This window comes from Saccoglossus kowalevskii, chromosome 10 (genome assembly GCF_978046115.1).
Source record: "Saccoglossus kowalevskii chromosome 10, keSacKowa6.1, whole genome shotgun sequence".
NCBI classification, from domain to species: Eukaryota; Metazoa; Hemichordata; class Enteropneusta; family Harrimaniidae; genus Saccoglossus; species Saccoglossus kowalevskii.
Window position 1 is genome coordinate 13572238 of NC_140650.1, and position 22116 is coordinate 13594353.

The 22116-nt window shown below is 31.5% G+C and overlaps 1 protein-coding gene across 1 annotated transcript; it reads right to left on the reverse strand.

The window, feature by feature from the left end:
• Positions 1-229: 229 nt before the first annotated feature.
• LOC100369416 (phosphatidylinositol 4-kinase type 2-alpha-like) lies at positions 230-22048 on the reverse strand. Its single transcript, XM_085504271.1, has 8 exons — positions 21075-22048; positions 15344-15544; positions 10498-10629; positions 8314-8467; positions 6975-7145; positions 4577-4710; positions 3736-3795; positions 230-2616 (listed from the first exon to the last, which is right to left on the reverse strand). The coding sequence occupies exons 1-8, from the start codon at positions 21489-21491 to the stop codon at positions 2443-2445; spliced, it is 1443 nt and encodes a 480-aa protein (XP_085360397.1). The 5' UTR covers positions 21492-22048; the 3' UTR covers positions 230-2442.
• Positions 22049-22116: the final 68 nt, after the last annotated feature.

Genomic DNA, 22116 nt, shown 5'->3' on the forward strand with positions numbered 1-22116 from the left:
GATATTCATTAATATTACATGAACAAATTGTGAGAATGGAGTCAATGCAAAATACTACAAGATTGTGCCTGATTGGTTACCCAACCCTAACAGTTAAACCAATCACAGAACAGCTTGTTTGACAGGTTTTTTGATGCATCAAATTCTGCCGTATATATAATACTTCATCTCAACTGTGAGAATGTACCATTCAATACATTAATTTAAATTAATTGCAACAAGACAAATATAAATTTTCATACTTTTATTCAGCAAATTACACATTTTCAGACATGTGAATTAAGTAAGATGTTTTAATATACAATTCAGCTCTTCCCCCCTTATTCACAGGATACCAATAAAAATTAACTTTAAAACTGAAAATTGTTTTTCTACCAATGTTGAGATATCAAAATCTGTGTGATTAACAAAACCATTATCGCATCTATTCAAAGTATTATTTGTGGTTACTATATTTTTCTGACTACTTGATACTGATTGGTCAAATGTGACAAAGAAAATGCATGGTGATTGGCAGTGAGATGTAGAACTCATTACAGTCTTAGACTGAAACTGTGCAACCATTAGACAAAGTGATCTTCACAAACTAATATTCCAAGTCCTAAGCAATGAAAACAATGCAAAGGCTCACGGCTTATTTGTGAAGAATGACAAGCTATGGCCATCTGCATAAGCGACACCTCCCAGTTTCACAGTTCATATCCATGCACATATTTTGGTTTATTGCACCAAATCAATGTTGCATTGCATTTCTTCAAAATTAAAAACCCCTTGAATGCCATCATTTTTATCCAAATTTTGGGGGTTATTTTGGACCAAATGTGCATAATTTCTCATTATCGAAAAGTCTTGATCAAAAGTTTGGAAAAACTTAGCTTATTTAAGTTTATTTTGTAAAAAGTAACAGAAGTTGAATTTGGCATTCAAATGTTTTAACATGTACAGTACTGAAGGCGTTTTGTCCGGATTCTTTAAACCCCTTGAGCACCAAATTTTCTTACCGCTCTAATTTAGATAAATTTATTCATAGTTTCGTAATTTTTACTGAATTCAATTTAAAATTTGAACCAAACAGACAAAATGTGACAATACTTTCAATCAAAGTGATCATGTGGAAAAGAGCACACTTTATAAAATGGAAATATTTTTTGGATGGTGCCTGAAGTTGACTCTGATGCTCAAAGGGTTAACCATCCTGTAAATCTGATGTTTGATTGACAGTTGATTCATAAAAATAAATCAGTTTAATGGTGTACAGATAAATGCAAGGAATCATACAACACAATGCAAATGTACATTTACAATCTTTTTGATCAAAAAAGCAAATATTTACATAAAGGTGTTTATGAGTTGGGCACCATGTTTAATAATATTTACATCTCGACGTGATTGTTATTATATACAAAAAAAAAGTCTGGTTATTTTTCAAAAAATCCAGTGTTCAAGGAAAATGTCATTTTTTTTTTATTATTGCCCCACAGCTTACCATATTGAAGGGTTTTTTTTTTCTGTGCAATAATACAAAATGCTGGCAGTTCAAATTTTGCTGTCTGAAACCACAACTTCAAGTATTGTATTCTAAAACATTGTATATACCGGTAGTTTACTTTCACAAAAAACTTAACATATTTCCGAACACTATTAGATTTTTTGAAGTAAAAGTCAGATTTAAAAAAAACATAGCAACAAAAGTAATTTGCATCACACAACTCTATGCAGGGCAGCATTTATGGGTTTCAGTGTCATATGATATGTGTCTGATTAAGTCATCAAATCCACCATTTTGTTCATCCAAGTTCATTTCATCAAGCCACAGCTTGGTGTATATTACTTATTCCTGAATAGAATTTGAAGTGGCTTGTGCATGTAAGAAGCAGTTAATCTGAGCTTTGGCAACTAATAAAGAACAATAGGTAGTTCACAATTATAATAAACTTCCTTGAGATTACTAAAAAAGCCACAATGAAGAAATTTTGTTGTCTCTGAAAATTGTCCACACTTGATTAGTTTAACATGCTATACTGTGTTAATTGTTGTGTGTTCTATTCTGGTAAGTTCTCACAATCGTGATAAATGTTGCTACCAGGTACAAACTTGTAGTTGCTGAATAGATGCAAATCAACCAGAAAATAACACACACCAAAAAAACATTTTGTTTGACCAATAATAACGTAATGGCAATCAGACAGAATGCATTATTTTTGCTGATTATATGTGATATGAACCCAAAACTGTAAATGCATAAAGAATATGTAACTAACACCCTGATTGGCCAATAAACACCCTCGTATACTTTAACAGGTCAAATCAACCAATGAAGAACAGTGTTACAAAGAAAGCTCACACACAAATACATGTAACCATACATTTTTTTAAGGTTTCCTTTTTTTTACAGCAGATTAAAAAAATACCCCCAAAATTGATTCAAAAATACTGATAATGTTAACACCATGAAAAGAATGGTGACTTATTTTGAAAACTCTGTGTAAATGAATCGCTCAAAGTTCGCACCCGACCATGTTCACCGGATTTACTTCTTTCTACAATAACCAGTGGCATTTGCACAAGTTGGACTGGTGCCTTGCCGTCTCGTAGGGCTTGACTGAGATTTAGTACCTACAGAAATAAAACAATGTTGTAGCATTAACAACAAATTACATCATATTATTCAACAGATTAAGTGACAATTGGTTTTGATTTTATTCAACGAATTATACTTGTCTTTTGTGTCAAAGACTTAACGAAAACACAATAGTAGCTGCAGTTCATTTTATTCTATTTTATTTGATTTAGTTTTTTATTTGGTTTTATATCAAGAATCACTGGAAATCATGACATTTTGTGGCAAGGGAAATTTAATGGTGTCTTAAAAGTCACAACTTAAATCATCATCATAACATTAAATCATCATAACATAAAAAATCCTATAAGTAGTAATTAAGCACTATTTCTATATTAATAAACGAGGTCAACTTTCGTCACTTTTCACAAAATATACCTACATAATTTTGTTCACATGTTTTCTAAAACTCGAATCCTGATTTTATAAAGATGTTTTAACAGTAGTTTGCTCATAATAGTACAGTGTAATATTGTTATAATAATAGTACAGTGTAATATTGTTATAATAATAGTACAGTGTAATATTTTTATAATAATAGTACAGTGTAATATTTTTTATAATAATAGTACAGTGTAATATTTTTATAATAATAGTACAGTGTAATATTTTTTATAATAATAGTACAGTGTAATATTTTTTATAATAATAGTACAGTGTAATATTTTTATAATAATAGTACAGTGTAATATTTTTATAATAATAGTACAGTGTAATATTTTTATAATAATAGTACAGTGTAATATTTTTATAATAATAGTACAGTGTAATATTGTTATAATAATAGTACAGTGTAATATTTTTATAATAATAGTACAGTGTAATATTTTTATAATAATAGTACAGTGTAATATTTTTATAATAATAGTACAGTGTAATATTTTTTATAATAATAGTACAGTGTAATATTTTTATAATAATAGTACAGTGTAATATTTTTTATAATAATAGTACAGTGTAATATTTTTATAATAGTACAGTGTAATATTTTTATAATAATAGTACAGTGTAATATTTTTTATAATAATAGTACAGTGTAATATTTTTATAATAATAGTACAGTGTAATATTTTTATAATAATAGTACAGTGTAATATTTTTATAATGTATCTTACCTGTCCCCTGAGTACTGACATCTGTTTTTCAAATAGACTTTTATCAAATCCTTTGTCTTGCTGTAATTAGAAGAAAAAAGTTTAAGTTGAAAAACACAAAAGCTAGAATCTTCAATGTTGGGATACACTTACTGTTATTTCCAGACGCAGTTCAAAACTACCAATACATTATATGTAACGCACCCCCCTCCTCTCAAGCAAACAAACATGTGTTGAAGAATTTATATTACAGGGCATTTCCCCTAAAAGTGTTCCGGACATGGTGATTCTTGATGGGAAAATCATATTAAACAAATAATGCCAGTAGCATTGAGGGCATGCACGTCAAAACTGCAATATAAACCAAACTGAACACCTAGTTCAAAGAGTACCGAACCTTTTCGAATGAACGTTTTACTATAACAGATTGAATCTCTGAAACATTTGTATGTACTAAATAATTAAGAATTTTCCAACACAAATAATGCATTCATATGGTGGTTGACGACTAGAAACTCTGGTGGGGAGCGATGGCAGAATTGGCAAAATGTAATCCAAAATGAATATACCTGTACACAAATGTAGTAGAATGTATTCGAGTCTAAAAAAAAACATTATTTAATACAGAAAAATAAAACAATTTTGTTTTAATCTAATGACACTTGTGCGCATTTGTATTGTTTTGATATTATATTTGCAATGTTTTTCAAATTCTAGCATTCTATGAACATGAGCTTTACAAACTTTCTAGACTTGAAATTACTATGAAATATAGTATTATTAAACTAACTTGAGCATAATACATCAGTTTTAATATTTATAGTTGTTACTATAAAGTGGCAGTAAAGAAATGATAAATTACCTTAAATAGTTCATACAAATCATCACACAGTTCTTGTATAAAATTCATATCAGATATCATAGGTAAAACAAGATCTCGTGTTTCGTTGGAGAACGGCGTCTTGGCTTGCGGCAACCACGCCCAGTGATACGGGTCTGAGAAAGAGAAGAGCATATACTGTGGAATACTTTATTTTCGCTGGAATTAATTTTCGCTGAAAAGGCTTTTTGGGCGTTTTGTGTGGAACTTATTTTCACTGATTTTTGATGAGTTTAATGTGAAATATAGGAAAAAAAGTATATTCGCTGGATTTTATTTTCACGGAATCATCCCTTCAGCGAAAATAGCGAAAATAAAGTATCCTACAGAATTATGATATCGATCATAATGTATAGAAGGGCAACTATAAAGATGTGTTTACTATCAGGTGTGATTTTAAGTTTACAAAACTTGTGCTGAACCATTCATGGAAAAAACAAATCATTGAAAATGACACAGTCTCCATTAAAGTTTTGAAAGTTCTCTTTGTGCTCGTCATATTAAAGTGGAGGGGTTGTCGAGAGCATGTCATTGAAACTTGAGTCCCAAGTGGCGGTTACAACAGATTGTTTATTTACATCAAATTCAAACATGTGTTGCGTGATGACCCCTCCGGTTTAAGACATAGCAAAGAAAAACACTAGTAAAAGCATGTCCAAGTTATCACATTTTAAACAAACAAGATGGCCGCCAGTCGGCCAAATTTGATCAAATTGCAAATTGAATTGACATGTTCATGTATCCATTTATGACATACTAAATTTCAATGAAAATGATACATGGGTGAGAGAGATATAGTAATATGACCAAAAATAAAAACAGCTGTTATTCGGCCATCTTTGATCTGATGATGAAACAAAGTGACATGTACGATGTATGTGCCAAAGAATGAACAGAATCGGTCCAAAGGATTCTGAAATATGACCTCAGACCGACGGTCGCACAGACGGACGGATGCACAGACGGTCAGAGGACATGTATCTTAACATGTATAATCTATGTACCAAATTTGAATGAAAACTGACAAAGCATGTCCAAAATACAACATTTTCAAAAAACAAGATGGCTGCCAGTCGGCCATTTTGAATCGAATCGCTAAACCACTGCATGTGCATATGTCCCACATAAAGTACTAGACACATGCAAAGAATGAACAAAATCGGTCCAAAGGATTCTGAAATATGACTCCGGAAAGACGGACGGACAACGCACACACGCACACACGGACGGAGACCGAATTATAAATAGCAAGTAATAGCAAGATCAACAATGCCACTGTGACAATACTGTGTTTATTCAGTAGGTACACAGTCCAAGTGATTTGTCACATATTCCTAGGGACGTTTATAGACATGCTTGAGTTGAATATGAAAAAGTTAACATATAACCTGAATGAAGTAATGTTCTAGGGGTTGGTTTGAGTTGTGCCATAACTAGAATTATAGAGGAATGAGGCAGAGCCGTGTTCTTTTCAGATCTGTTCATATTCTTTACTCTCTACTCTCTATATAACACTGAGCTAAAAATATCTTTCAGGTAAACACAAAACAAGAGGTAATATATTTTAATGTCATCGCTATAGCAATATATTTCATTGCTAGTAGTATTATTTGTCGGGGCGAGATGCAAATCATAGGTGTGTTTGTTAATTAAGTTTGAATTGTCTAGTTAGACTTCAAAATGTTTTCTGTAATTAATATTCAATTCGCTGTATTATTTCTGTTCAGCAATAGTTTTGATGTTTAGTTTAGATTATTCATATTCCTATTATATCATACAAGTTGTATATGACCTATGACGTTATTACTGCGATCAGTGATTGGTTTAGAACCGATCTATCACAACTTGAGTTTTGTGTCATGTGATACTTGAGGTCCTCGTGCCATTGTTATCGTTATTATTATTTTTACGTTTGTTGTTGTTTCGAGCCGATGTCGATGTTTCCTTTTCAAAGTTCAATAAATGTCAATCCAGACATGAGACTTTCCGACTTCGTGAATTGTTCCGACCTATAGAGTACAGTGGCTATACTTCGAGCCAAATCACAGCCACATTATTATCATTCTTGGTGCTCATCCACTTTTTTTTCTGTCTATACAGTCTACTTTTTAACTTTTGCTGTATATGTATTTGTAATGGAAAATAAAACAGGTTAATTATAAAAAAGTATTTTGATGCTAGGGAATTTAATGATTTTATGGAATTTCTTTTTACGAAAGTCACTGACACACTGTGTTGTAGAACCCCATTGCTACAAAATTCAATGATTTTCACTGAAGCGGAGTTTCTGTATCTCAAAATGGTGTAATAAAGAATATAAAGTCAATCATATTAGCTTCTTAACTATTAAAATCTACCAATATTTCAAAATAATACTCACAAGCTCGCCATGAATCGGGATGCTTGAATGGGAATGCTAAACCATTGTCAATTGCTGCTATCTTGATTTCAGGTGGTTTGACCATCGTCCAATCAGGGTCATTGTCATCATCGTCATTCTCACTTATATCTGACTTATCATATTTTATTAACCAATTGTCATTGCCCCTATCTGATGAGAGAATGAAATAATTATGTCACAAAATGACCTAATCTAATAGAGGTCAACCAATATGGTAAATGTACTTACCGGGGGTATATAACAAGTATAAAATAGATGGCATTTTCACCAAAAATGAATACAATATTCACTAAAATTAGAGAATTGAAGCATATATCGTTATGAAATGATGAAATCTCAGAGGTTCATCAAAGAAACTTATGTACCAAGCATAAAAGCAATATATTATATAGCGGTTTTCAAGAAAAAGTTGTTTTAATTAAAGAAAAGTTATGGGAGACAAGATGACAAAGACAGCTATACCAACAGCTTTGCCTGTCATCTTAGATGAGAGCAGAGCTAATAAATCAAAATATAAAAGTTATTTTACATCTATATTGAATCATTTAATTATTATTATTACTACCATTAGTTTTTGTAGACCTTTGATGATAACAGAATGGAGCTTGTATGCATCACTGTACATACAGTACCGATAGTCCTGAAACAGTCCTAACTTTTTTTGATAATTTACAAATTTCACAAATTAGGCGCAGAAGCAAAATTCAATTTTTATTTTCCAAAATTGATGCATGTTTTTTATTGTGCACAATTTAACTGACACACTGGATGATGAGAAGTGTTAACTTTGTTTTCTGAATTATAGATTTCAATTTTTAGAAAAAAAGAAGGGGTAAACCATGCATGTACAAACATTTCATGATAAAATATTTAATATTTTGATTATAAAATTGTAGCTTGAAATATAGAAGGCAAGTGTAACAGGAATATGTAATGAGTAAATTGACATTATTATAATTAGACATGTGTAAATTTAATTATGAATTGGGGATGAGTGCGGCTAAAACATGATCCATAAATTTCCTGCGACTTTCATTCTTTATCTTTCTCGTGACTAAGATGATTACATCATCCTGTCTGAAGTCTGAAGAAAAACCAAACTAGTTTAGGCATAATGAACCTCAGAAGTCTGTAGCCATTTTTCAAATAGTTACCAGTATCAAGTTTAATGCTTAGGGAAAATTTGCCATTGTAACTGAAAACAAGTTTGGGTATCCCCACTTTTTAGTTGTCATTTAAGAGATCAGACAGGTTTATTTGATTTTATCTTTCATTGTACTTAAATGCATTTGATATTAATATTCAGCACATCTCTCACCTGTATTTCTAATAATATAATCTAACACCACGAGTCGTTCAAATTGCCATTGAAATTGTTTTGCAGTAGACTCTGGTAGAGACTCTGTGTCAAATCTTCGTAACCAATAATCAGCATCTTTATATTGACTAACAAATAACTGAAATGAACCGGTCTGAAAAAAAAAAAACAGAAAGTTGCTATGCAGAAAAAAATGTTTGACAGGTTGTTGTTAACCGGTGAGGTATGTGATTGTTTTGAAGCCTAACATTTACATGTATGTTTGTCATCTGAAAGGCATGTTATACAAATATCACAACAAAAATATATCTTTGCACATTGACCAAATGATATCCCGCACTTGGACACAAACATGGATAAGTAATACTTTATACAGTTATAGGCCTCACTTGAGGGCTATATAAAAAATTATAGTCCTCAAGTGGCTGTTATCAGCTAGTCTGGGATGATAATATCGAGCAATAAAAGTTTTATTACCCCAAAAGAGAAGAACAAGGCAGTAAGAGAGGTAAAACTACAAACCAAAACACAAAATCTTTGATAAAAATAATAATTAACCAATCAAAGAAACGCATTAGAAAGTGTCATCCATATTTTCAACATCTGCAACAATCTAAATATCGTGGATGTTTTAACATCAGAGGCAAGTAACACAAAATGACATCAGAGACAAGAAATACGCTGGGAGAAGCCAATATCAATATTTATCAAATGATCATGTGATGGTTTTTGACCAATAACATTTACTGTCTCATACATGTACTAATAATAAAATAAATTTGTGCTAAATCTGAGGTTGATGGACTATTCGTGGATGATGTTTAAGGGTTATATAAACACCACCAGTGGTATAATACAAACAAGCAAACTGACATCTACATGTATTTATAGACATGTTTTGATTGTCACATCAAGCTGTCATTACAGCATCTGTAGCAGTACTGTGATTATCACGAAGCTTTTAGGAAGTGTCATTTGAAAATCAATATTTATAAATATTTGAAATGTTGATTATACAAGTATTTAGAGTATTCTTAGCATGATGTGAATTGTACGTAAATTCACTATTAAATTTGATGTTTTCAGCACATTTGATTGAGTTGAAAGTCAGTTACACTGGTCAATCATGATTAGTAGACCCGAGTTCAAATTGCTAGTTGGACCAAACCTTAAAAAAGGTTGGACACCCTCCACCCACCTCTGTTAGTGTGCCACAGACTAAATGGGAAGCCTAAATCCACTGAGTTTCAATCACTAATGTATGTGACTTTAGGGGAACCTTTTTTAATTAAGGTGCTTGTTTTCAACTAGATCTAGTTGATGCCAGGATAGCACGATATTGCTTTTAATGCCACTAGGAAGATGTCCGCAGGTGCTTGGTGACAGGATAGCTTTGAGGTAACCATGATAAACTACATACGACAGTGACTCATACATGGAAGAACTATGTACCACAATTCAGTTTGTTTTTTATTTGTATCAAAATTTAGACAAGCAGCCTGTCAGCTGAGATAGCTCCGCTGTTAGCAATGCACATTGCAATTAAAGAACAGAAGATATCATTAGAAAATGAACAATATGTATAACATCAAAGCAATTCAAAGATATAACTTTTCACCAAAAATGACAAAAATATTCACCAAAATTAGATAATTGAAGATATCATCACAAAATCTGAGAGAGGTCCACATGTATGTAGTACCTTATCAAAGCAATTGGACTTGCGGTTTTCAACAAGAATTCGAAAATATCACTTTTTACCAAAAATTACAAAAATATTCATCAAAATTAAAGAATTAAAGATATCATTACAAAATGAACACATCTGAGAGATATATACATGTAGTACCCTACATGTATATATGTAGTATCAAAGCAATTGGAATTGCAGTTTTTAACAAGCAGTCGAAAATATCACCAAAATTAGAGAATTGAAGATATCAACATGAAATGAACAAATCTAAGAGAGCTCTACCCAAGGTACATATACACCAAATATAAAAGCTTCAGGCTTGTAGTTTTCAAGAAGAAGTCGAAAAAGTAAAACATTGACACGGACGCTAGACGTCAACGGACAATCAGTCATATGATAAGCTCTGTTCGACAAAGTCGACAGCGAAGCTAAAAAACAAAAACAAAATTGACAATGAAATTTAGCTATTAAGTTCAATGAAAGATACTTACTTTTGGAGGAAGTCCAATTCTTTTGAATGTTTTTCCAATTTTTTCCCATTTTTCAGATGCATATTTTTTTGTTTTAGCCTTAGCTCTATCTATTGCTGAGTAGTTAAATGTTTCACTAGCTAACTTTACAACCTGTAACAATAGACAAAACACCCATTAAATCATTGACATGCTATAGGTCATTCAATGTTTCACTCGCTAATTTCACAACCTGTAACAATAAACAAAACACCCATTAAATCATTGACATGCTATAGGTCATTCAATGTTTCACTCGCTAATTTTACAACCTGTAACAATAAACAAAACACTCATTAGATCATTGACTGCTATTGGTCATTTAGTGTTTCATTAGCTAATTTTACAACCTGTAACAATAAACAAAACACTCATTAGATCATTGACTGCTATTGGTCATTCAATTTTTCACTAGCTAACTTTACAACCTGTAACAATAAACAAAACACTCATTAGATCATTGACTGCTATTGGTCATTTAGTGTTTCATTAGCTAATTTTTTACAACTTGTAATAATAGAGAGAACACTCATTAGATCATTGGCATGCTATAGGTCATTCAATGTTTTATTAGCTAATTTTATTATCTGTAACAATAAACAGAACACTTATTACATCATTGGCATGCTATAGGTCATTCAATGTTTCATTAGCTAATTTTACAACCTGTAACAATAAACAGAACACTCATTAGATCATTGAAATGCTATAGGTCATTCAACATTTTACTAGCTAATTTTACAACCTGTAACAATAAACAGAACACGTATTACATTATTGGCATGCTATAGGTCATTCAATGTTTCACTAGCTAATTTTACAACCTGTAACAATAAACAGAACACTAATTAGATCATTGAAATGCTATAGGTCAGTCAACATTTTACTAGCTAATTTTACAACCTGTAACAATAAACAGAACACTTATTACATCATTGGCATGCTATAGGTCATTCCATGTTTCATTAGCTAATTTTACAACCTGTAACAATAAACAGAACCCTCATTAAATCATTGACATGCTATAGGTCATTCAATGTTTCACTAGCTAATTTTACAACCTGTAACAATAAACAGAACACTCATTAGATCATTGGAATGCTATAGCTCATTAACATTTCATTAGCTAATGTTACAACCTGTAACAATAAACAGAACACTTATTACATCATTGGCATGCTATAGGTCATTCAATGTTTTACTAACTAATGTTACAACCTGTAACAATAAACAAAACACTCATTACATCATTGGACATTATATAGTTAATGTTTCACTAGCTAATTTTACAACCTGTAACAATAAACAAAACACTCATTACATCATTGGACATTATGTAGTTAATGTTTCACTAGCTAATGTTACAACCTGTAACAATAAACAAAACACTCATTACATCATTGGACATTATGTAGTTAATGTTTCACTAGCTAATTTTACAACCTGTAACAATAAACAGAACACTCATTACATCATTGGACATTATATAGTTAATGTTTCACTAGCTAATTTTACAACCTGTAACAATAAACAGAACACTCATTACATCATTGGACATTATATAGTTATTGTTTCACTAGCTAATTTTACAACCTGTAACAATAAACAAAACACTCATTACATCATTGGACATTATATAGTTAATATTTCACTAGCTAATTTTACAACCTGTAACAATAAACAGAACACTCATTACATCATTGGATATTATATAGTTAATGTTTCACTAGCTAATTTTACAACCTGTAACAATAAACAAAACACTCATTACATCATTGGACATTATATAGTTAATATTTCACTAGCTAATTTTACAACCTGTAACAATAAACAGAACACTCATTACATCATTGGACATTATATAGTTAATGTTTCACTAGCTAATTTTACAACCTGTAACAATAAACAAAACACTCATTACATCATTGGACATTATGTAGTTAATGTTTCACTAGCTAATTTTACAACCTGTAACAATAAACAAAACACTCATTACATCATTGGACATTATATAGTTAATATTTCACTAGCTAATTTTACAACCTGTAACAATAAACAGAACATTCATTACATCATTGGACATTATATAGTTAATGTTTCACTAGCTAATTTTACAACCTGTAACAATAACCAAAAGACTCATTACATCATTGGACATTATATAGTTAATGTTTCACTAGCTAATTTTACAACCTGTAACAATAAACAAAACACTCATTACATCATTGGACATTATATAGTTAATGTTTCACTAGCTAATTTTACAACCTGTAACAATAAACAAAACACTCATTACATCATTGGACATTATATAGTTAATGTTTCACTAGCTAATTTTACAACCTGTAACAATAAACAAAACACTCATTACATCATTGGACATTATATAGTTAATGTTTCACTAGCTAATTTTACAACCTGTAACAATAAACAGAACACTTATTACATCATTGGACATTATGTAGTTAATGTTTCACTAGCTAGCCTTATTAGATATATAACAAGTGATAGTAATTGTTTGAGTTGTTTCTTTCTGTGAAATAACCATATATGAAACATAGCATTTAGATTGATGTACAGGAATAAAGTAATTAAAAACTCATAATATCGTATTTGTTCCATTAGTAGCGCATACGCTTACATAATTTACAGAAATTTATTTATGGTCAAAATAAAGATTTAGTATGTAGCCAATACAGTTTTATTTATTTAAACTACAAAAACAAATTAATCGCCCAGACTGCGCCAGTCTAGTTTTTTATGTACTTTTATTGGAGATGTGCTTCTAATAGAGAAAATATGGTAATTTGGTTTAAGATAGGGCAAGAGAAAGAAGTCTTTCAAAATTTCAGAAACCACAAGCATGTGGCATCCACAGGATATTTTTTTTCCTGTATAAAAGTGATTATTTTAATTTATGGATAAAACAACACTGATGAGCTAATTAACTACATGTTTCAATTATCACAGAAATAATACATTTCCTTGATTTGAGTACCAAGAGTCCTGGAAATGAGAGGTCACCCAAATATTTTTATCAATACATGCATACCTTCGCAGAAATAATATATTGCGTGATTCGCATCTACAGTTAAACCTAAGTTTCTAATGGTCCACTCTTAGTTATTCACTCAGCATTACCAAGCAGTCTTTATTACAACAATAAACTACAGTGCTGTTTTCACATTATTTGACATTCAACAATTCTGAAATAGGAAACAGAATTACTAAAAATCATCGTTAATAGATCGCTGATTTACCATTTCAGGCATATTCAGTGGGTTTTAAATTTACAGTTTTATCATTTAGATAATGTGTTCTATGCTAAATTTGACATATTCACTGGGTTTTAATTTAGCGCATTTTCCAGTCAGCAAAATAAGCAAAATTAAAACCCAGCGAATAATTAACCTCTTTACACTCTTTACAGTAATGTCTGTCATGCTCAATCAAGTTTTAAAAATATTGTTGACATATAATCCCATTTATGACAAAATTCATATTTGCCATAATAACTACCATAAATAATGACAACACAGTTCATACCATAGTGAAACATTCTATTTGCTACAACAATTCAAGTCATAAAAATGTTCAGTCAATTTGAAAAAAAATAATATCCAGGTGAAAATATTAATATAGCAGGAATGTGGCAAATATTTATTCCAATGCATTAAATTCATAAACCTAAACAAATTCAGAAAATATAACTGTTACAGCTTTGTCAACAGAAATAATGTACACAAATCATGCAATGTAAATATGGTAGCTTTAGTAGAGTTGTGTTTGAATGTAATGAATATACGCGAATTGTAATAAATATGCGAGAATCTACTTGAATTATTGCAGCTAACAGTAGAAAGGAGGCAATATCTTTGTGTATCTGTGTGCTTTGGAACACTATTTAAAAGCATTAGCAAATAAAATTTGAACAAACACATAAACGGGAAGTCCAAATGATTGCAAACATTCATCTACACTGAAAATCATTGAAATACTATTGTTTTATAGCCAATATTCCCCACAATTCGAGCAAATTCAGACCACATAATAGTCCTAAAACTACAGCTTTATCTCAGAGTGCAACTGTTATCATTTTTGCAAGATCAGATTTTTCCTGATGTTTTTTCTAGCAGTAAACATTGGTTCTTAAAAGAGAAAGTCATCTACACAAATGCATCCAATGTATCAAGAGCTCATTCTTAGTTTAGCCCTGTTATAAAATCAAGTATGAAGTAAATACGATAAATGGACAACCACATACAATAATAATTGGTAACTAAACAACCTGCTAAAATATGTCTGTTGTCATGTCATGTCATATTCAGTTGGACTACACATAACAGATAAATTTCTATGTAGCGTAAGTTTGTAAAAAAAAAAAAAAAATATCCAAAATCTAACCTCATTTGTACATATAATAAAGATCTCAATAAATTTGTGATTATTTTAAATTAGCAAAAATATAATTGTATAGCTTTCAATTTATGAAAGTCCAAGTCACATGATTTCATGCATGGTTTCATTGAAATCTGACTTGCATGTCATTTATATTTACATACCCTCACATAAATCCTACTTTGATATAGATGAAATAATATTGTTATATAATAGCAGCTTGTACAGACCATGTTCAAATAAGGTTTCCAAGGCAAAAATGGTCACCAGTCTATCAAAATAAATGACGGTGTACATTTAACTCAATATTGTCATTCTGTCAACTTTGAATAACATTTGTCAAACAGAGAAAAGAAACACAATAACATCCAAGAGCTGAAAAAAAAACATGGAAAACACACACCATAATAATTACATTATATAGACTTACCCTAGTTTTTGGTACCATGTTCAATTTAAGTTTCATATCTACCAATGAGGCGCCAGCTTCTGATAGGTAGCCTTGATTGGGAACAAGACATCCTCTTCCAAAACAACAGGGACAACAAATTTTATGTAGCCATTTAGTCCACTTGGGGTTGAGATGACCATATGGCTCCTCACTCTTGGGTTTAAATACAGCTACAGTTTTCTACATAGGATATAAACAGAGTAATTAATTTAATTTAATTTGTTATTTCAAACTATGTGAGCATTTCTCATGTGACACATGCTCATACAAGCTAGCATTCCGGGGGGGGGGGGGGGGGGGGGGGGTTACTCCAAGTGTAACTTTTCAAAAGCCTCTAAACATGTACATATTTTGTGAAATTATACCCTTGTCAAGTGCAGAAACTTAAATACGGTAGATATCCTACATACAAACTAAAATCATACTGTTTCCAAGTTCAGGTAATCATAAGATTGCTTTTTTCACACTTTATTTATACATTTTAAAATATTCGACCCGCATCAAATAACTAAATAACACTACTTTAAAATTATTTTTTTTTACTTCAGCTTGGGTGCAATATTTTATTCAGATAACCCCCTCTGGGCCAGCATTATATACATGTGTACCATCTATTCACATAGAATGCACCTCATCACCTTATGTATGAAGCCTTATGTCATTGTCCTGTCACATTCTCCTCTGAGTTTGTCTATATTTCCGTGCATGACAAAGCAAAGTGAATGATGTTGCTACCATGAATACTTGTATTATCTAACATTCAACATTTGCAAAACAAAAAGAAGAATTTCTGCTTTTTGAAAAAACAGCTTTTTTAAAACAGAAGTATTAAACAAGTATGAAACAGCTTTTTATACAGTACATGCATCTAAAACAGCAAATAACAGATTTAATGAGAAATGTATTACATGTACTAATGCCAACTGTATACATGTACATGTATGTACACAACACAGAATACTAGTAATAATATTCATTACAGTTCCCAATACACTAATATGCTAACAATGACATAGTTATCCCAGGGATTAATTAATAGAAATTGCAGAAATAAACATGGGTACATTTCAACAATAATCTGCATTGGAGACTGGTGCTATGATGTATGATACAAAAAAACAATGCAATGGTTACTATAGTAACAGATTTTCATCAATCTTGAAATTTTATTTGACAACGCACAATGAAAATGTTAAACATTGTGCTGGAAATAAATTTTAATAGTGATATAATTGTAAATTTGTTTTAGGGACTTTCCTCTGATATATTGTTTTCATTATATATCCATATCAATATGTTTCATTGTATACAATTAAATCTCAATTTTGACTAATCAGCAAAAATTAGGTGCAACTGAAGTAAATCATCATAGTTTAACTATTATTATTTTGAACAAAAATTGTCTTTTTATCATTTTTTTTCACAATATATTGCCATCATACATGTATACAAACATTTAACAGAAGAAAATAGAGATACAAAATTACTCCAAATGGCAACCAAGCATGCAATATAAGAATATTTGAATTGCCATCATGGAGGTATTTTTAGCCTAGGTGAACAAATGATGGCTCTCTGATAAACCACACCCACAATACTTTAGAATCACTTTATACTAAATAAAATAATTGCTATCATCGAAACAAAACGGTAATAATTTAGTAATAAGGTATTTATTTTACTGTTATTATTAATTAATCAAGACTAATGTAATTAACCTTTTGACACCAAAATGAACTTTTGTCACTGTTTCCAAACCTGAATATCTTTTATTTCATATTTTTAAAATAAAATCTGATCAAAACATGCAACCAATAGGAGGTTATGTCCACTTTGTACAAAAATACATAAAAATGTGAAAAATCTTGCAGCATTTTTTGGTAGAAAATAATTGATCAATGCATTTAAGAAGAAAGGCAAATTAATAGTTGGAATTATATTATATTTTTTTTTACTTGATATTTGAATCAGATTTCAGAACAAACATAGTAAAACTTGTAGAGTTCTAAAGATACTGAATATTACTGTTAATGTACAGGTACATTGTAATACATAATTAGCTTTGTTACAGACAGTGGCCTGTAGCAATGATATCACTTTCACTATTGCCAGATGTTAGTCAGTTTTACCCAATAATGCACACAGTCCAGCAATAGATGCTAAACAATACTTATTTTTTCAAATAATTTTGTGCCAGGCGACAGTATTGGACAGATATTCGATGTCATTCCTGACTTCTTTTTTAATGTGCATTTTGCAAGTGTGATTGCTATCAAGTAGTGTCATTTTTGCCACAGACCATATTTCAGTTTGGGTCTGCGTGACCTTCTCCCTGGTGGCATTAAGGCAATTTAATGTGCTATCTAGGGTCAACCAGACCTGGTCGAACACAAGCACCTGCAGACCTTAATTAATCTTGGTTCTCCCAAAGTCACATTCATTAGTAAATGAAACTCTGCCAGAGGAAATAGCCGTTGCGTAGGTGGCACACTCGCCCATGGTAGGGAATGACGCTTTTAAGTGTTCAACCCCAGGCAAGATATAAACTCAGGTCTACCGATCATGAGTTACAGTACATGCTACTATGTTATCGGTGAACGAAACAAGGGACACACTGTAATATTAAGAAACAAATTTCTTAGAATGAACTATATATCACTTTACCAGTTTCTTTCATTTACTGTAAAAGGAACAATTATTGGATCTGGTTGTTTTTTCATCTCCAAAAGAAGCACATACAAAAATGTATAAAAAAAAAATTTCATTAAAATATTACTTATTTTTCCCATAAAAACGTACACCTCTGTATTGTACACGAATGAATATATACAACTAATACAGTATTTGCATTGATGGTCTAAACTGTTCCTTGTTTTATACAATGTAGCAGTCATATAGTACAGTTTAGATCAAATCAACATGTATCAAATATACATGGTACAGACAACTTGTGAGGTGTCACAGAAATTATTGTAGAAATGTACTTACATTTTTTTATTGTTTATTGTAAATGTACAAAGAACATGAAACCTCATTCTCTTGTAGATTAAATTAGAACATTTTTTTGTGACAATATTATCAGTATTAGAAGTACATCTCCAATAGAAGCGCATACAGATAAAAAATTTCATTATTTTACTGAATCATTGAAATATGACTTATTTTTCCATAGAAACACACATATACCCCCCTCCCCTCGTAATTTACATAAGCATATGTGCTTCTAATTGAGCAAATGTAGAACATATGTTTGAACATGTAAGCCCCCACCCACCCCATGTTGCTACATTTTGTATGAGTAGTATGGGACTCGCCTTGAAAACACTCATTCACAAAAACCACCATCTTTGTGAATTACAGATTTCAAAATACGCATTGCCACATGATGACAGCCTTTCAACATTTAATTGGTTTTATAAATAGATATCTTCCCATTGTGCTACTTCAGGCTTGTATTGTGAGTATGAGCAGATATAGAACCACATTCTGGTTTCATTTTACTCAATGAAAGAGAACACACAGTGTGAAGGATACCACTCATGTCCCATAAAACCCATCCTGTATAGCACCACATGTGAAGAAGCCAATGGAGAATCAGCATCAAACCAGCTGATAAACAACAATGATTACCGCTATGGTCATGACCCGTTTTATCAATGGTGATGCATGAGACAAGTGTCATCATGTAACCTTTTCACCACCAGTTCCCTCTTTTCATCACAAACTCACAAAATAGTCCTGTTTATAGCCTGCACTTTCCTTCAGAAGATTAGAACAAAAATAGCCAATTTTTTGAGTAAAAAATGAAAATTGACTCAAATTTTGTCTGTGGGGTTGAAAATTAGGATTCATTTCCAGAAATATTGAAGAAAATAAGAAAAAAATGCTGAAAAATTTGTGCAAGAATGTCTGGTGGTGAAAAGGTATAGTGCTGTAAAATGGAATGCAATGACATTATGTATATTATTCAGATTCAGAAAGCAAATAAAATTATACCGGGTACTACTTACTGTGGAATACTTTATTTTCGCTGGAATTAATTTTCGCTGAAAAGGCTTTTCGGGCATTTTGTATGGAATTTATTTTCACTGATTTTTGATGAGTTTAATGTAAAATATAGGAAAAAAAGTATATTCGCTGAATTTTATTTTCACGGAATCATCCCTTCAGCGAAAATAGCGAAAATAAATTCCAAGCGAAAATAAAGTATTCTACAGTAATTCATGGCATGTTATATTCGCAATTGCAGGCGAAAGTGAAAGAATTTGTTCAGCAAAGGTAGCATTTACAATACGACTACCGTAAATATGATTATGAGCCAAATTTGGGAGGAAGGGAGGGTGCTACTAAGATAATGACAGCGTTTCCAAGATTATCATCCATCGAACACGCCTCGACAATTATGGCAATTTATGCAGACTAGCTTTCAATTTCTCAGGAGAGATGATTCAGTTGATGCTGTCATTTTTGGGGAATGGAAGTTAATCCCAGATGTGATTCAGTGTATTCATGCTGTATTTTCTTCACTCATGAAAATCTGGCCAGGATACACTGCATCACAAGTGAAAGTAACTTCCATACCACATAAATATCAGGGCGAGGTTTTGGTGTTTTGTTATAGCATGTATATAATTGTGAGAGTTCGCAAAACATGATTAAATCAAAACAGAATGATTGTTGTTTACTTGTCCTTAACCTTCTAAACAAAAAGATGAATGTATCAATAGCAATAATACATAGCATAGAATAATGTACCAAAATGTTGGATTGGTTTGGTGTTGATTCTGTCAATTTTAAAATGAAATACAGGTTAATTTTATGCGGTACAATGTAAGCCAACCACTTTAATTTTCACTCAAAATAATGTTTATTTTTTTCAGAATTATTCAACACTGAAGGTTATCCATTACTGCTAAGTAGATTGTTATATCGAGGAAATTTCGCATCAAGAGTTTGTAAAATATGAGAAAACAGATTAATTGTTGTTTACTTAGCTTTAACCTTGTTGTCAACAATGTTAATGCACCAATAAAAACAGTAGTTTTGAGGAAATATAGGGAATTGTGCACCAAAGTATTGTGTGGGTCAGGGTTTATTTTAAATTTAACACACTTTTTATTCTCATGTAGTACATGTACTTGTAAAAAAAAAAAAAATAATGTTTATTTTTTAGTATTATTCAAGACTGAAGGTTATATAATATTGAATATCACACTGAATAGTTAACAGTGACACTACATGAATAAACATATGTATAACTCCCCTGTGATAAATTATAATTATAAAATCATTATTTTCCAAAAATAAATTTGTATCTCGTCCTCCTGAACAGTAAATTTGAAATTATACTGGTATATACAAACAATGCAGAGGGATTGATCATGAATCAATTTTTTTTATCATGTTCATGAGAAAATAAAATTTAAATATAATATTTCATTTGTGTGCTTGTCAAAATGTTTTGTTAGTTTAATGTAAATTATGTTATTTCTATATTATCGCTCTATGACAATGGGACAGTGGTTAGTTAGAATACATTTAATTAAATGAGAAATAATGTCCACCCACTTTGGTTGTTTTATGGTGAAACTAAAAACATATGAGCTGGCTGTTCCATGAATGTGATATACACATGTACAGATTGTAAGATTATGACAGCAAGCTCCGATAGAGTTAACATATAGTTATGAATATTTATTAATATACCTACCCCTTCCATATCTTTGACAAAATAACTTCCACTGGTCCCTTGTCGTATTCTCTCAGGCATAATGCCATTTAAAATTGTTTCCTCTGCCTGTCGAACAATTTGTGTGAATTCTGGATCGTCAGCAAATACGTTATAGTCATTGTCAATTTCCATTTTGCTACGTCCGTGGTGTAAAAGGGGCTGGTTTTCCCTGTTACCACGGGATGGCGATGTGAGTCTCGTCGTTTCTGGACAGGGAGCAAAGCCTACATCAACGTGTGCTTGTGTACAGTGCTGATCCAATACTGACGTCAACGTATTATCAGCGTCAGCAGCAATGGCAGCCTGAGGTCGCTGTTCGGGATCTGCATCAACGTTGTCAACAGGTTCATACGTATACTCGTCCATTATCACGTTTTCTGAACAGTTTTCGGACATGGAATAAGAATGTTACTAAAAGTTTACGATACGTGAAACGAAATTATAACGATTCTCATCAGATGATGGAATGTCAGTGATATATCAGTTTCGATATACTTCCGCGTTTTATATTCTACAATGGCGATTAGACGACGACCAAATTCCACGAGATGACAGTATCACACGAGACACTGCTATCAACAGTTCACACGCCGATAATTGATTTACACGGATACGACTCACAACCAGTACAAAATCGGAGATGAACACGTACTACAAACTAAAACCGCAGCGTGGGCTGGGCCTTGACTCAACTTCAGACGAGAGTCAAGACCAAATGATTGAAGATACATGCAGTCGATGAGTACATGTATTCCTTGTATGTCGTTTGAATGTCTGTCCCTCTGTGTCCCGTATTTTCACTTTCGTATACAATCTACTCACCTACAACTATCTACAGTTCTTACGAAAATAAGGGAATTAATACGAAACAACTACCACGTACGTACATGACTTTCGGACCGGTGACATAATCATAATCTCGAAAAACGTGAATTAATCTCAACTGTAATATAAGCCGCAGATTCGTATAAAATAAATGAAATACTTAATAATATTTATTAACAAAAATGTTCAGCTCCAA

What these genes read in the sequence shown, in the direction of transcription:
- LOC100369416 (XM_085504271.1), bottom strand. Translation starts at nt 21,491, where the DNA reads ATGTCCGAAAACTGTTCAGAAAACGTGATAATGGACGAGTATACGTAT. An exon ending in ACATGGTACCAAAAACTAGG is followed by an intron (nt 10,630 to 15,343) that starts GTAAGTCTATAT and finishes CTATTGTTACAG; the next exon opens with GTTGTAAAGTTAGCTAGTGA. An exon ending in ATTTGTATGAACTATTTAAG is followed by an intron (nt 3,796 to 4,576) that starts GTAATTTATCAT and finishes TTCTAATTACAG; the next exon opens with CAAGACAAAGGATTTGATAA.